This window comes from Mobula birostris, chromosome 8 (genome assembly GCF_030028105.1).
Source record: "Mobula birostris isolate sMobBir1 chromosome 8, sMobBir1.hap1, whole genome shotgun sequence".
NCBI lineage: Eukaryota > Metazoa > Chordata > Chondrichthyes > Myliobatiformes > Myliobatidae > Mobula > Mobula birostris.
Window position 1 is genome coordinate 74200419 of NC_092377.1, and position 18019 is coordinate 74218437.

Sequence of the window (18019 nt, forward strand, 5' to 3'; positions counted from 1 at the left end):
TCATTAATTTAGCTGAATGATGCTAATCTTTTCTTCAAATGCCAAAAAATATTTTTCCCATTATTTGAAAATGTAGTGGTACTAATTCAGAAGACTTAAGTAGATAGTTATTTAATTTGACTTAATTTTCTTTTAAAAAAGGTCAACCATATGTGTGAAAGAAAAACAAAAAACACTGATGTACATAATTACAGTGTTAGTTACATTAGGCTGGACCAAGATACAGATAATAGAACATAGAAGAGTATGGCACCAGGACAAGTCCTTTGGCTAATGAGGTTGTGCCAAATTAAGTAAACTATTGAGATCCAATTAAACAAATCCCTTTTGCCTGCAGGTAGTCCATTATCCCTCCATTCTCTGCATTTTCATGTGCCCATCTAGGGGACTTTTAAGCACCTCTATTGTATCTGTCTCCACTCCCATCCCTGGGAGTTCAATCCAGACACCCACCACATTCTGTGTGTAAGATTTTTAAAAAAGCAAAACCTTCCTCACACATCTCGTGCTTTCTCTCTCTCTCACCATAACTTCCATGTCCTCTAGGATTAGACATTTCAACCCTGGGAAATGATGCCAGATATTTATTTAGCCTCTCATCTAAGAGCTATCCACTTAGATTTTTCTGCTCCAGAGAAAACAACCTTGGTTTGTCCACCCTCTTCTTACAGCACCTTCCCTCAAATCTAGGCAGCATCCTGGTAAAACGCTTCTGGTCACTCTTCAAAGCCTCCACATCAATCCCTGTAATGGGACAATCAGAAATTAATGCAATATGCCAGGTATATACGAAACAAAGTTTTATCATCTTACTCTTATACTCAGTGCCTCAGCTAATAAAGGCACGCATACCATACACCATCTTTAACACACAATCTTTTCCCTAATTCTAATATAACTTATTAGAAAAAGTACATTGAATTTTGAAAGCAAATAATTTCCCTCAACTAGGCTTTGCTGAAAACATAAAATTGAAAATCTGTCTATACCTTCAAGGAATAATAGTCTGAAAACATGTGAAAGAAATGAGTGCATATCTTGCATTGTCAGTCCAAGATAGAGCTAACAAGGGTTTTACTTTGTCAACTACAGAACTCTCAGAAGTTCATCATGCAGGTTAGTAAATGGAAGTATCTGTTCAGCATATATTGCTAATATGCACGTGTCTAATCATTAATAAAAGAACTATCTTTCTTGAAGTATATTTAACTCGAGTAAACTTAAATTAAAATTTTCCATTTATCATTTATAATTTTAGTTGACTCCATAGTTTTAATGTCAATAGTTGTTGAATATATTTGAAGTTCTGATGATGAGCAAACGAAGGCTTAGATTTTGTGAATGCAGGTGAAGATATGACAAAGGGTTACCCAAAGATTTTTGCCAGTTTCAAACTTGGGCTACACAAACATTTCTAAAGAAACTCAACAGAATTAGCCACAAATGCTTTTACTGTGAGCCTGTCAAAGCGTAGTTACCCTGTAATAGATAATTCAACTCCTGATGCTGCAAAGCTCTCCCATCATCTGCAGGGTGCAAATTGGGAGTGCGAGGGAATACTGTCTACTTGTGTGGAATAAATGCAGTTTCCAGATACACATGCTAAACTGGACACTATTAGGACAAAGCAGCTCGCTTGATTGGGACTCCATTTACCACTCTGACATTTATTCTGTCCATCACTGGTGCACAGTGGCTGCATGTGTACCAACTACAAAATGTAGTGTTCTCAAGCCCACAACTTTGACCACCAGGGGTTAAGACAGCAAATGAATTGAAATACCATCACTTGCATGTTCAACTCCAAGTTTCATAATTTCCTAGCTTGGAAATCTATCACTTGTGCTTCATCATTACTGGGTTTGAAGCCTGAGACTCCTTCAAAAGGAGTGTGATGAGCATGATGGCAGCTCATCTGCATTTTTTCAGATACCCAAGATGGGCAATAAATTCTGGCTTTATCAGTGACACTTCGATCCTGAAGAATGAATAAAAGCACCTTTATTCCCCCCATCCTGTGTCCATCTTGCTTGATACAAAGGGTAGAACTTGTGAGGATCTTGACGTTTGTTGAATTATTGGAATCTCCAGATATTTGCTAATGTTTTTCAGCTTCTTGTGCCACGCTCAAATGCAATTAGGCTGCCAAGAGCCATTGGCATTTGTGGAAAAATAACAACCACTGACAACCTAGCAGTGAAACTCTGCTCCAGCTCTTAAATGAAAAGGAACTTGAAATAAATTACATATGCCGTGTATCAATTGTGTGCGTGTAGTTGTCTGTCATTTTGTTCTGATTGGCAGGCATTTTAAAAAAATGCTACTATTTTCAAGCCTGTCGACATCATCCTTGTTTTTTGAAGTTTATAAGCTTGAGAGGTACACACAAGGAATAGTCTGCGCCCAGACCTTTATCTTTCAGAAACTTTTCCTTTTATTTCCTGCAGTTGAATAACTTTAATAAGCTGCGATAATGTTTTGTAAAGCACTGAGAAGTTAGCATTTCTTTAATAAATCAGTAATACATTTTGTATATTTAACAGTATTTCTTCTCCCTTCATATGCATGTTCTCAGTCTGTGCTTTAATATTTTGCACAATCATACTTCCTCATTGATACTTCAAGATTTCTTGTAATCTTTTGCTTTAGCAGCGCCTCTTTGCTCGATCACTGGATATTAGTCCAAACAACCTAAAGGATCCTATTAAAATTAGTATACCCCGTTATGTCTTGCGTGGACAAGGGAAAGATGAGCACTACGAGTTTGAGGTGAAGGTGAGTGTTTGGCCTTGTTTCCTTTCCAATATAGATACGGAAGCTATGGATCATTCATTTCTGAATTATAAAATCTCCGAGAAGTTTTTTTTCCCACATAGGAATTATAATTTCATCAGCCCAGGCTTAGGTATTCATTATTGCAATAATTTTATGCAGATCTTTTGGGACTGGGCTATCCATTTATATGAGTAGATTTTTAATTGAACTGCAAATTATATTAATGCAAACAACATTCAAAAAATCTAAAAGTGATTTTAAATTGATAGATAGCCTTGGCTGACAGATATAGAAACATAGAAACATAGAAAATAGGTGCAGGAGTAGGCCATTCGGCCCTTCGAGCCTGCACCGCCATTTATTATGATCATGGCTGATCAACCAACTCAGAACCCCGCCCCAGCCTTCCCTCCATACCCCCTGATCCCTGTAGCCACAAGGGCCATATCTAACTCCCTCTTAAATATAGCCAATGAACTGTCCTCAACTGTTTCCTGTGGCAGAGAATTCCACAGATTCACCACTCTCTGTGTGAAGAAGTTTTCCTAATCTCGGTCCTAAAAGGCTTCCCCTTTATCCTCAAACTGTGACCCCTCGTTCTGGACTTCCCCAACATCGGGAACAATCTTCCTGCATCTAGCCTGTCCAATCCCTTTAGGATTTTATACGTTTCAATCAGATCCCCCCCTCAATCTTCTAAATTCCAACGAGTACAAGCCCAGTTCATCCAGTCTTTCTTCATATGAAAGTCCTGCCATCCCAGGAATCAATCTGGTGAACCTTCTTTGTACTCCCTCTATGGCAAGGATGTCTTTCCTCAGATTATGGGACCAAAACTGCACACAATACTCCAGGTGTGGTCTCACCAAGGCCTTGTACAACTGCAGTAGTACCTCCCTGCTCCTGTACTCGAATCCTCTCGCTATAAATGCCAGCATACCATTCGCCTTTTTCACCGCCTGCTGTACCTGCATGCCTACTTTCAATGACTGGTGTATAATGACACCCAGGTCTCGTTGCACCCCCCCTTTTCCTAATCGGCCACCATTCAGATAATAATCTGTTTTCCTATTTTTGCCACCAAAGTGGATAACTTCACATTTATCCACATTAAATTGCATCTGCCATGAATTTGCCCACTCACCCAACCTATCCAAGTCACTCTGCATCCCCTTAGCATCCTCCTCACAGCTAACACTGCCACCCAGCTTCGTGTCATCCACAAACTTGGAGATGCTGCATTTAATTCCCTCATCCAAGTCATTAATATATATTGTAAACAACTGGGGTCCCAGCACTGAGCCTTGTGGTACCCCACTAGTCACCGCCTGCCATTCTGAAAAGGTCCCGTTTATTCCCACTCTTTGCTTCCTGTCTGCTAACCAATTCTCCATCCACATCAATACCTTACCTCCAATACTGTGTGCTTTAAGTTTGCACACTAATCTCCTGTGTGGGACCTTGTCAAAAGCCTTTTGAAAATCCAAATATACCACATCCACTGGTTCTCCCCTATCCACTCTACTAGTTACATCCTCAAAAAATTCTATGAGATTCGTCAGACATGATTTTCCTTTCACAAATCCATGCTGACTTTGTCCGATGATTTCACCGCTTTCCAAATGTGCTGTTATCACATCTTTGATAACTGACTCCAGCAGTTTTCCCACCACCGACATTAGGCTAACCGGTCTATAATTCCCCGGTTTCTCTCTCCCTCCTTTTTTAAAAAGTGGGGTTACATTAGCCACCCTCCAATCCTCAGGAACTAGTCCAGAATCTAACGAGTTTTGAAAAATTATCACTAATGCATCCACTATTTCTTGGGCTACTTCCTTAAGCACTCTAGGATGCAGACCATCTGGCCCTGGGGATTTATCTGCCTTCAATCCCTTCAATTTACCTAACACCACTTCCCTACTAACATGTATTTCGCTCAGTTCCTCCATCTCACTGGACCCTCTGTCCCCTACTATTTCTGGAAGATTATTTATGTCCTCCTTAGTGAAAACAGAACCAAAGTAATTATTCAATTGGTCTGCCATATCCTTGCTCCCCATAATCAATTCACCTGTTTCTGTCTGTATGCACGATATGCAGTACCACTATAATTTTAATATAAATGACCTGATCTCTAAGGACTGAGATTTAATGTAAATCCAGTGAAATCAGAAATATGGAGTCATACTTCTTTTATTTTAAAGAGAGGTTAGAGATTCTAACCTGATTAGAACTAATGGCAGGAAGAAAACAGAATGGCTCACAGGAATTAGGGAATTCATGTATACCATTTTTATAATGAAGTACCACCATGACACAAGCCAATCCTGATGAACCTATAGCATATCATAAGGAACATCAAGCGAAATTATCAGTAGAGTATCAGGAGAACTGCTGAACAAAAAAAAATGTAAAGGCATTTTTATTGTTATCTGTGGCAAAATGTGTTGCTGGCAATTTATCAAATGCATTGCAGTTTTCAACTTCCTGGTGCATTTATTTCCTTTTGTGTCTTACTTTCATTTCCATGCTTCATAAAATAGCATTGACCTGGATCATCTGGTTAAAATCTCCAGTTGCCCTTGCTGGAATTTGCCTATGTAGTGAACAGATGTTTAAGACTCGGTTAAGTTGGTGGAAGTCCATTGCTTCTCTTCAGTTTGGATCAGTGCTCTGCCATTGGTCACTGCTGATAGATGCCTAACCTCTACAGATTTCAGAGTGCTTAAGATGGAAAATCTGACCTATAATTGTAGTTCAGGCATACATTGATTTCATTTGTGGTGGGGGGGGGGATGTCTTCAATCAGAAGCTTAAACATAAAGTAATTTCCCTTTTTAAAAAAAGCATTAAGTTGATTTAAATAATTAAAAATGTAAAAAGAAGAAGCTGTTTTAAGAGTAGTAATATTTAATTGTCTTCTATAATTTTTGTACATATTTGGGAAAAAAACACATTTGCAGACATTCAATTCCTGTGATAGATTTATTGGCCAATAGGGTTTAACTAGGAGAATCACTTTGGGAGGGGAGTGATATTGCCAGTATTGATTGTAAAGGCAAAGTACTAGTTCTCCCTGATCAGCTGGGAACTGGCTTCTCAAATGGTAGACTGCATCCATGGTACACCTAATGCGGGTATGGATTTTGAATGCAGGATACCAAATAGCATCAGCAGCTTATTAATCCATGCAAAACAATTTGAATTTATATTAATTGATGGGAGGTGGCTATTGTCAGTAATTGCCCATCTCTGAGTTCCCCTGGATTGCAGAGGGTGTTCGCTACATTGCTGGGTTTGAAAATGTAAGTGGACCAAATCAGGTATGACCATAAGATATAGCAGTAGAATTAGGCCATTTGGCCCATTAAGTCTTCTCTGCCATTTCATCTTGGCTGATCCAATTTTCCTCTCAGTTCCAATCTCCTGCCTTCTCCTTGCATCCCTTCATGCCCTGACCAATCAAGAATCTACCAACCTCTGTCTTAAATATATCCGATGATGGCCTCCACAGCTGCCTTCGGCAAAGAATTCCACAGATTCACCACTCTCTGGCTAAAGAAATTCCTCCTGATCTCCATTCTAAAAGGATGCTCCTCTATTCTGAGGCTGTGTCCTCTGGTCTTAGATTCTCCCACTACAGGAAAGAACCTCTCCAAATCCACTCTAACAAGACCTTTCACCATTTGATAGGTTTCAATGAGGTCAGCCCTCATTCTTCTGAATTCTAGTGAATACAGGCCCAGGACCATCAAATGCTCTTCATATGACAAACCATTCAATCCTGGATAATTTTCGTGAACCTCCTTTGAACCCTCTCCAGTTTCAGCACATTCTTTCTAAGGGGCCCAAACCTGCTCACAGTACTCCAACTGAGGCCTCACCAGTGCTTTATAAAGTTTCAACGTTACATCCTTGCTTTCATATTCTAGTCCTCTTGAAATGAATAAAAACATTCCTTCCCTGATGAGCATAATGAGCCAGCCCATTAGGGTTTCTTAATTTTTAAGTCCATATTTACTTGGAGCATGTTGATTTCTTAGTTGCCATGATACAATTCAAGATAATATCTATGGTTTTCTCTACAGTTCACTAGCTTCTGATTCAGTAACGTAACCACTGTGCCACCATAACAGTCTATGGTGTTATCTTGTTTTACCATTCTTCAGTAGTTCCCACACAATTATTCAGGCAACGCATTTCACATAAGAAAATAATTCAAATAGGCAAGACCAAATAAATGTTTAGACACTAAGGAACTTTATGATATTCTGTTATTTAATAGATTTTCTGAGTGTAATTGAAAATAATTTTATGTGTATTTGGGCTGTGCAGTCAAATGATTTTATTCTGAAGGAATAAAAAAAATTGTGATCTGTTAGATAACTATTTTGGATGAAACTTGGACAGTGTTTCGACGTTATAGCCGCTTCAGGGAACTGCACAGAACAATGAAGATGAAATATCCAGAGGTAAGTTAAAGTTTTAAAATTTGAGAATATCTAATTATTTAAATAGTGAGGTACAAATTTCATACCTAACAGAGTGGAATAATAGTGAGTGCAATGAGTGATGCAGGACTATGCCATGCTTGGTGCAGCTTGGGACAGGGTTGGGGATACGGGAGAAGATAGGGGACATTGGACAGTCTGGGTCAATGTAGTTTTTTGCCAAATGAGAAATGAGTTCGCTCGAGTTCTGAAACTGTCTTCTGAGACAATGTTTGGAAATCCTAGTCTTTCCACAATGATTTGACTTTCTTTTTGGTTTGGTACATTGCATTTGAAAGCATTAGTTCTTTTTAAGCAATTTTCTGATATCTTACAGTTAACTTGGCATGTATTTACAAAAGAACTAATTAATTTATTCTGTCTTTGAAGTGTGATGCTGCCATTGTTGTAAGAGCTTTTCTTGAATGCACAATTTATGACATGAACTGAGTTGTAGCAAACAAAACAGTCTGCCAATTAAGTATTTATTTCTGTTTCTGAAGAAGCCTTTATAGAGCCTTATGATCCTTTGCTGTAGTCGTGTACTAATGCTTTCATTATATGGTAAACTTGCATTCCACAATTACCATCAAACCTAAAGACATCTCCTTTATGTGGCAATGAAAATGCATTTGTATAGCCTTGTGGAAATTCCCTTTAATTTATTGTTATAGATTTTTAATATGGCTGATTACGAAATGTATGCCCAGATATTTCCTCTGACCTGTTCACATTGTGTTGTTATGCAATACTTGTATCTGCCAAAGCAGGCATGGCACCAAGAAAAGCTCAGGTGCTTATCAGAAAATGACTATAAGCTGTATGTTTATCTGTTTGAAAGTTTGTTCTTGATATAAAGAATATAAATTAAATGGAAAAGATGAAGTGAGAACCAGAAATATGTAAGCAGGAAGATTTGGTAAGGGGAGAATATGAATATGAATAGCAAGGAACACTGAATGTTTGAATAGCCATCAAACTCAACTCCAGATTTAATTCCAGAAAGTTTATTGGCACTGTTGATTCACAACAACCAACCTTTAATCTCTATATCTTCCAAAAAAAAAGTGACTTAAAAATCCTTTAAACCAACCAAGGGTTCCCAAATTTTTTTATCTCATGGGCCAATACCATTAAGCATGGGGTCCATGGACCCCAGGCTGGGAACCCCTGCTTTAAGCTATAATAACAATTCTTGCTAGTTTTTTTTTATTGCATGTAGTGGAATGAATTGCAAATGTCACTCCGCACTTTAAGACTGAAAGGGAGGCAGAAAAAAGAAATTATTGTCCAATTAGCCTGACTTCAGTGGTTAGAGTCCATAATTAAGATGAGGTTTCATGGTACTTGGAGGCCAAAGACAGCCAAAAATCTTGCCTCTCAAATCTGTTGGAATTCTTAGCGGAAATAACAGGCAAGATAGACAAAGAAGAATCTGTGGATGTTCAATCACAAACAAGAGAAAATCTGCAGATACTGGAAATCCAAGTAACACAAAATGCTGGAGGGAAAGAGTAAACAGTCAATGTTTTAGGTCAAGACCCTTCATCAGGATGGATAATGACTGTAATCAGTGGATGGTGTTCACTTGGATTTTCAGAAGGCCTTTGATAAGGTGCTACACATGATGTTGCTTAATAAGACAAGAACCTGTGGTATTACAGGAAAAATACTAGCATGGATAGAAGATTGGTTGACTGGCAGGAAGCAAAGAGTGGGAATAAAAGGGGGCCTATTCTGGTTGGCTGCCAGTGACTAGTGGTGTTCTGCAGGGATCAGTATTGGGGCCGCTTCTTTTCACTTTAGGGGAACATAGAAACTTACAGCACAATACAGTACAGGCCCTTCAGCCCACATATGTGAATGATTTGGATGACAGAATTGGTGGCTTTGTGGCCAGGTTTGCGGATGATATGAAGATAGGCGTAGGGGCAAATAGTGTTGAGGAAGCAGGGAGTTTTTAGAAGGACTTGGACAGATTGTGAGAATGGTCAAAGAAATAACAGGTGGAATAAAGTGTAGGGGGTTGAGGGAGAGGTGACACCCCTCGCATACACTTTGGTAGAAGGAATAAAGGAGTAAAGTAGGCTATTTTCTAAATTGGGAGAAAGTTCAAAATTCAGAGCTGCAAAGGGACTTGGAAGTCATCGTGCAAAATTCCCTGAAGATTAACTTGCAGGTCGAGTCGGTGGTAAGGAAAGCTAATACTTTGTCAGCATTTATTTTAAGAGGACTAGAATATAAGAGCAAGGATGTAATACTGAGGCTTTATAAGGCATTGGTCAGACTACACTTGGAGTATTATGGGCAGTTTTGGACCCCTTATCTGAGAAGTGCTGGTACTGGAGAGGGTTCACGGGAATGTTTCCAGAGATGAAAGGGTTAACATAGGAGAATTTGATGGCTCTGGGCCTGTAGTTGCTGGAATTTACAAGAATGAGAGGAGATCATTGCAACCTATCAAATATTGAATGCTCTGGATAGAGTGGATGTCGGGAGATGTATCCAATAGTGGGTGAGTCTAGGACCAGAGGGCATGGCCTCAGTTTAGTGGGATGTCCATTTAGAACAGAGATGAGGTGGAATTTCTTTAGCCAGAGGGTAGTGAATTTGTGGAATTCATTGCCACAAGTGGCTGTGGAGGTCAAGTCATTGAGTTTATTTAAAGCTGTGGTTGATAAGATTCGTGATTAGTCAAAGGTTACAAGGAGAAGGCGGAGAATGGGGTTGAAAGGGATAATAAATCAGCCATGATAGAATGGCAGAGCAGACTCGATGGACCAAATGGCCCAATTTTGCTCCTATGTCTTGTGGTCTTATGAATAAGGTGGGTGGGGGCCAAAATATTGAGACAAAAGGAATACAAAGGCATGCTATTTTGTAACTCCATGTAGTTCATCTTTTGCAGTAATGTGTTTAAGTACAATCAACTGTCTGATCCTACTTGGATTCAACATTGTGAATCAGTGCTTGAATCTCTTGCTTGAGACATCATCATCATGGTTTGCCTTTTTATCTCAAGTTAATTTCCCACATCTTTCATCATTTACCTGAAACTTGAGAGGTTTGGTGGTGGCCTTACAGTTAGAGTCCCATAGCTCCATATTGTCAGTGATGTGGAACCATTGTCATTGCTTTTCACATTTAAATTAATCCTTTTAAAATGTTAACATTTCTCGGGTGACTAATCAGTACGGGTGCATAGTGCGAGATTCATGTAGAGAGTGCTAATTAACTTGCTGAATTGTATTCATTAATTAATGTGAGTCATTTGGCAACATTTTGCAATGTTAATGGTGTGCCCTCTGTTGATCCAATAATTTTGCAGGGTGAGCAAAACTTATGCTGTGAAAAGTTAGGTGACCGGAGCTGGCAAAGGAAAATGTCTGGGCCCATTTTGCAGGCTCAGCTGAATCAGAATCATATTTAATATCACTACCGTTTGTGGTTTTGTTTTTTGTTATTTTACAGCAACAGTACATATTAATAAAAACTATAAATTAGAATAACTAAACTGAATTCTGGTTAACTGGGTCATCTGTTAATTGACACATCCCCTTATTTGGGGCAGCACTTAAAGAACAAAACCAAATCGAGAAAATAGACATGATTTGCTTTGTTTATTTGGGACACTATGCTGTTTAATTGGTACAGGAGATTTGCCGAACAGTTTCTAGCTGATGTCAATCGCATGCACATTGTATGGCTATTAGACACTACACTGTGTTGGAACAAACGGTTTTTAAATAGCATCACTTGTGTTTGTGCTCAAAAGCAGTGGTTTTTGTCACTGATAGTTGGCAAGTAAAAGGCAGTCTGTGTTGATCTTGTTCATTTACAGTCAATCAAAAGAAGACAGCAGCATAGACTAGATTAGGTCCTCTGTCAATAACTGTTAGGAACTAATAATCAGTTTTATAGTACTGTAGTAGCTTTGGTAGTGTTCTAATTCATTCTGTATTTCACCTAAATACATAATTTTTTTCTCAGTTAAATAGTAGTTTGTCTTTTTTTATATAACTTTTTAACAATTTCCATGAAATTAAATAAGTAATGCAAAAAGAGAGGGAAAAGAATACTGAGGTAGTGTACCTGGCTTCATTTTCCATTCAGAAATTGATGGTGGAGGGAAACAGGTTGTTCATGAAACATTGAGTGTGTTTCTCCAGGTTCTTGTACCCTTCTTGCACAGGCATGGCCTGTGTGATGAGGATCCTTAATGATGGATACCACCTTTTTGAGACATCACCTTTTGAAGATGACCTGGATCCTGGGGTTGTGGTAGGGTGAGTGCCCATTATTGAACTGGCTGAGTTTACAACTTCCTTCAGCTTTTTCTGATCCTTTGCAGTCACCCCTCGATACCAGACTGTGATGCAACCAGTTAGAATGAGAATCAGAGTCAGGTTTAATATCACTGACATATGTTGTGAAATTTATTGTCTTTGTGGCAGCAGTAAAATGTAATACACAATAATAGAGAAAACATAAGTAAGTATATGTATTAAATAGTTAAATAAATAAGTAGTGCAAAATAGAAATAAAGAAGTATTAAGGTAGTCTTCAGGATACAATGTCCATTTAGAAATTGGATGCCAGAGGGGAAGAAGCTGTTCATGAAATGTGTGCCTTCAGGCTTCTGTACCCCCTTCCTGATGGTGGCAATGAGAACAAGGCATGACCTGAGTGATAGGGGTCCTTATTCATGGATGCCATCTTTCTGAGGCATCGATTCTTGAAGATGTCTGGATGCTGTGGAGGCTAGTGCCCATGATCTATGGAGCTGACTAAGTTTACAACTCTCTCCAGATTATTTCGATCCTGTGCAGTAGCTGACCGTCCCCTCCCCACACCAGACAGTGATGCAGCCAGTTAGAATGCCCTCCATGGTACATCTGTAGAAATTTGTGAGTGTCTTTGCTGACGTACTAAATCTCCTCAAACTCATAATGAAATATAGCTGCTGTTGTGCCTTCATTGTAGCTGCATCATTATGTTGGGTCCAGATAGATTCTCAGAGACACTGACACCCAGGAACTTGAAATTGCTCACTTTCTGATCCCTCTGAGGACTGGTGTGTGTTCCCTCATCTTACCCTTTCTGAAGTCTGCAATCAGTTTTGGTCTTAGTAATGCTGAGTGCAAGTTTTTTGCTGTGACACCATTCAACTAGTTGATATATCTCTCTCCTGTATGCCTTCTCATCGCCATCTGAAATTCTGCCAACAATAGTTGTATCGTCAGCATATTATAGATGACACTTGAACTGTGCCTGGCCACACAGTCATAGATGTAGAGAGAGTTGAGAATGGGCTAAGCAGACATACCTGAGGTGTGCCAGTGTTGATTGTCAGCGAGATGGAGATGTTATTTCCAATCTGCACAGATTGTGGTCTACCAGTTAGGACGTCGAGGATCCACTTGCCGAGGGAGGTACAGAGGCCCAGGTTCTGGAGCTTTTCGATCAGAACTGTAGAAATGATTGTGTTGAATACTGAGCTGCAGTCAGTAAGTAACATTCTGATGTAGATCCAGGTGATCCAAGGCCATGTGGAGAGCCAATGAGATCACATCTGCTGTAGACCTATTGTGGTAATAGGCAAATTGCAGTGGGTCCAGGTCCTTGCTGATACAGGAGTTAATTCTAGCCATAACTCAAGTGTAAAAGCTCTTCATCACCGTAGACGTGAATGCTACTGGACGATAGTTGTTAAGGCAGCTCACCCTGGTCTTCTTGGACACTGGTATAATTTTTGCCCTTTTGAATCAGACTGTAGCAATGAGAGATTGAAAATGTCTCTGAACACCCTCACCAGTTCTTTGGCACAGGTTTTCAGAGCCCTACCAGGAACTCCATTGGGTCCTGTCACTTTGTGAGGGTTCACCCTCTTGAAAGAACCTGACTGAGACAGAGATCACAGGGTCACTGGGTGCTGCAGGGATCCTCATAGCTGTAGTTTTATTCTCCCTTTTTAAAGCGTGCATGAAAGGTGTTGAACTCATCTGGGGGTGAAACATCACCCCATTCATGATTTGTAGGTTTTGTTTGGTAGGAAGTAATGACCTGCAAACCCTGCCAGAGCTGACATGCATCCGATTCTGCCTCTAACCTCGTTTGGAATTGTTCCTTTGTTTTTGAGAGAGCCCTCCTTGAGTCATATCTGGTTTTCTTTTACAGACCTGGATTGCCAGATTTTAATGCCACGCGTCTAGCCCTCAGCAGACTGTGAATCTCCTAGTACATCCATAGCTTTTGATTTGGCTATGTCCAGTATGTTCTCGTAGTCACACACTCATCCACACAGGTTTTAATGAAGTCAGCGCCAGCTGTGGCGTACTCATTCATACTCCTGCACCTCCCTTGTCCTTACCTTCTTGGTCCTCACTAGTGGTACTGCAGTCTTCAGTCTCTGCCTATACCCTGAGTGGAAGTACAGCCAGGTGATCAGACTTTCCATGTTCTTGCAGCATGGGATAGCACAGTAAGCACTCTTGATGGTGGTGTAACAGTGGTCCAGTGTGTTGGTTCGTCTGGTACTACAAGTGATTTGTTGGTATTAATTATTTAGAGATTTTTTTAAGCTGACCTTGTTAAAATCCCCCAAATAATAGAGTGCATCAGAATGCACTGTTTCATACCACTTATTACATCGCTCAGTTTGTCTAGAGCTTGTTTTACACTAGCTTGAGGTGGGGGGTACACCACTACCAAGATGATCACTGAAACCTCTTGCAGCAGATGAAATGACGGCACTTGGTTATGAGATGTTCCAGGTTGGATGACAGGACTGGGACAGCACTGCAACATTTATACACCACAAGGAGTTGATCAAAAAGCATACTTCACCTCCTCTGCTTTTGAAAGACGCAGCAGTCAATTTTGGTGGTGCATTATAAAACAGTCAGGCAGTATTACTCTCCATGGTACATCTGTAGAAATTTGTGGTCGTCTTTGGTGACATATCAAATTCCTCAAACTCCTAATGAAATATAGTTGCTGTCATGCCTTCTTTGTATTTGCATCAATATGTTGAGCCAAGGATAGATCAACAGAGATGTTGATACCCAGGAACTGAAACTATTCACTATTTCCATTTCTGATTCCTCAATGAGGACTAACGTGTCTACTTCCCCTTCTCCACAATCAATTCTTTGGTCTTACTTACAATGAATGCAAGGTTATTGCTGTGACACCACTCAACCAGCTGATCTATCTCACTCCTGTACGACTCCTCATCGCCATCTGAAACTCTGCCAACAACAGTTGCGTTGTCGGCATTTATAGATGGTATTTGAGCTATGCCCAGCCACGTAATCATGGGTGCAGACAGTAGAGCTGATTTGAATTATTACCATGGACTTCTGGCACAGATTTGTCCTTGAATCAGGAGGAACTCTAATGTTAACACACTGATGTGCTAATGGTTAAAGGGATGTGTACAATTAATGAAGGGATGTATTAAGTCACAAGTGTTATTTCAGTTTTTAAAGGAAGTCATAAAAGCAAAATCAAAAACGTACCCTGTCACAAGTCATGAAAACAAAATCTTTGTATAGCTCCTCATCTGCCACAGAGCTCAATCCCCTGGATGATTTTAGACATAGCAATGGAGTGCTTTATAAACTGAATACTGCCTTTCCAGAAAAAAGCATTCAGTTGTGCCTGGTAGATTAGGCAGTCAATGTAAATATTGTCCACTGGATCAGAATCAGGTTTATTATCACTGACGTATATCGTGAAGTTTGTTGTTTTGCACAATACAGTGCAAAACTAGACATTACTATGTTACAAAAATAATGCAAAAATGAAAAATGAGGTAGTATTCATCAGTTGCAAGATATGCTTTTTTTAATCTTTCAGGATTATTGGCACATCCTCTTTAAGCAGAATTTACCTCTAGACATAACTTCCAAAGCAAGGCTTTGCCACGCATACATTTTGCAGAGGACTTTCTGCATCAAACTATCATTAAAATCTTACTGACATTCAGACTAGGTATAAAGTAAACATTGTTAGCTTTGAAAAGTACAGCTGTGTGAATACATTTGACAGCTGACAAATCCTATCTAATGGAAAAGGGGATTGAGAAACATTTGCAGGATTGATATGCAGAGAGTACAGATTTAATGTGATTGCAAAAGAAATATGATTTTTAAAAAGTGATTTGGAATGCATCAATTGATGGGGAAATGAAAAAAGCTTGAAGAGTAACCTTTTAAGTTTCCAACTCTGTCTTACAAGATAAAATAAGCATGGATTTGTAGGACTTGATATTTGGCTATAAGTTATGTATGACTAAAGATCAGATATAGTTCCAGTGATCCGAACATTGTATATATCCTGGAGTCGATTTTGATGGTGCTCTGAATTTGTCGTCATCAGTGAGCCATCACAGGTTATGCTGAGTTCTGGAAAAAAAAATCCAATACACATTCCTTTTTGTAAAGAACAAATAATCTACTGGAAGAACTCAAGAGGTTCAAGCAGCATCTTCGCGAAGAAATGAAATGTTGACAGTCTAGGTTGAAATCCTGTGTCTGCATTGTTCTTCATGCAATGGAAAGAAGGGGAGAGTGGAACTAATTGGAACCAACCAAATGAGCCATATGGTGTCCCCTTGTTGCAAGTCATGTATCAGGCATCTGGTTGATCTGTGGCTAGTGCATTAACTTGCATTTCAGTATTGGGAATCAATGAGCCACGAAGATGTACTACCTGAAAGAAATTCCAAGAAATGGAGTTAGGTGAGGCCCACTTAACCCTGCTTATCTTTGCACATCTGCATAGTTACCCTGTACTTGTATCTTCAGGATGGTATCCTCTTGGTACAAAATGTCTAGGTAACATTAATCTTCCCTCTTACGGCATAAAAATATAAGAAATAGGACCAGGCATTGGCACACAGCCCTTTGAACTTGATCTGTTGCTTATCAAGATCATGGCCAAACACATATGTCAGTGCCACTTTCCACCCCTGTCCCAAACTCCCCTGATGTACATCATTTAAAAAATGAAAAGGCAAAGAGTAGTTGGCTGCCAGTGACTAGTGGTGTTCCTCAGGAGTCGGCGTTAGGACCACTTATGTTCACATTATATGTCAATGATTTGGATGATGAAATTAATGGCTGTGTGACCAGGTTTGCGGATGATATGATATTGAGTTTGCAGTCAGGTAATGTTGAGGAAACGGAGTCTGCAGAAGGAGTTGGAGGGTTTGGGAGAATGGGCAGAGAAGTGGCAGATGGAATATAGTGTTAGGAAGTGTATGGTCATGTACTTTGGGAGAAGGAATAAAGACATAGACTATTTGTTCAACGGGGAGAAAATTCTGAAATCAAATATGCAAAGGGATTTGGGGGTCCTTATCCAGGATTCCCTAAAGGTTAAGTTATTGGTAAGGAAGGCAAGTGTAATGTTAGCATTAATTTCAAGAGGACTAGAATATAAAAACAAGGATATAATGCTGACGGTTTATAAGGCATTAGTCAGATTGCACTGGAGTATTGTGAGCAGTTGATAAGTTCTTGATTAGTAAGAACATCACGTTACAGAGAGGTGTCAGGAAATGGGGCTGAAAGGTTAATAAATCAGCTGTGATAGACTGATGGACTCAATGGGCCGAGTAGCCTTATTCTACTCCTGTGTCTTATGATCTTAATAACCACCAACCTTTTTTTACCTGTCCTTCCTTAATATTGAATAACCCTTTGGAGAACCATGGTGTCCAAATCTAGGACACGTACTGTAAGATAAGGCTCCTTGAATTGTTGCCATTTACTGCTGATGTGGTTGCCTTGGATGTTGGTGCTTGGGGTCAGTTACATCAATTATTCAGCTATGAGTGACTTCATTAAGTGAGATTAGGCTGAACAAATGTTCTTATCTCATCAAGATCCTTTAATCACTAGACAGACACTTGCTAGGCATTGTAGTCAGCAGCCACTCTACATTGTACCTGGAGTTGTATATTTTTTGTGTGGCACCCATCTGATTGATAGGCGATAGGGCATTTTTCATTCATGACAGACTACTTTAAAAGCAAATTTGCATGTGTTAATAATCCATCTTCCTGGACTTCCTTTAAATGTAAGAAATCAAATATAAAATTTCGAGGGGAACAAAAGTACTGCATTTTTTAAATGTTAAGTTTTTTATTTCAAATATTTTTATTGTTTTTTTTAGATAGAGAGCATAGTATAAAGAAGGTTTGTGCAGTTTCTAACAAATGTATCAAATGTACAATTCACATGTATGAAAGAGATGCACCCATAGTACAATCATGCTTTAGTTGCTTCCCTGTCCCAACACAATCCTCCCAATCCCCATCTCCAAGTCAGCATGCATTAGCAAAAAGGGTTAAACAGAACCTTTGTCCCAACAGAGCTGCATTGGTATAGGGAAGGTGTATTTTCCTAATACATAAACTGTTGTATGTTTACAAGTCTGAGTCTGTAGAATTTTACTGGGAAATGCTGGAAGTCAGGGATTTATGTGCAGAGGAGAGGAAAAAAGGATGTTAGTTTGGCTGGGAATTCTGAAAATATTCAAGAAAGGGTCCCCACACCTTTTGGAACTTTATGTCCGAGTTGTGAATTGAATAATGGATCTTCTCAAGGTGTAGACTGGACATGATGTCCCTGAGCCACTGAGCGTGGGTGGGTGGGACAGCATCCCTCCACCTGAGCAAGACTGCGCGCCTGGCCAAAAGAGAGGCAAAAGACAGTGTGTGACGTTTGGTTAGACTTAAGTGCGTG

At 39.5% G+C, this 18019-nt stretch overlaps 1 protein-coding gene across 9 annotated transcripts in view; it reads left to right on the forward strand.

The window, feature by feature from the left end:
• Positions 1-18019, forward strand: part of kif16ba (kinesin family member 16Ba) — a 231279-nt gene that overhangs the window by 121617 nt on the left and 91643 nt on the right. For 6 of the 9 annotated variants that reach the window (XM_072265464.1, XM_072265466.1, XM_072265463.1 and 3 more), the window contains exons 23-25: positions 1093-1116; positions 2650-2775; positions 7158-7247. In XM_072265464.1, the coding sequence (XP_072121565.1) occupies positions 1093-1116; positions 2650-2775; positions 7158-7247 (240 nt within the window). The remainder of the gene's footprint in view (positions 1-1092; positions 1117-2649; positions 2776-7157; positions 7248-18019) is intronic. The other 3 variants (XM_072265458.1, XM_072265461.1, XM_072265460.1) reach the window with 3 other exon arrangements.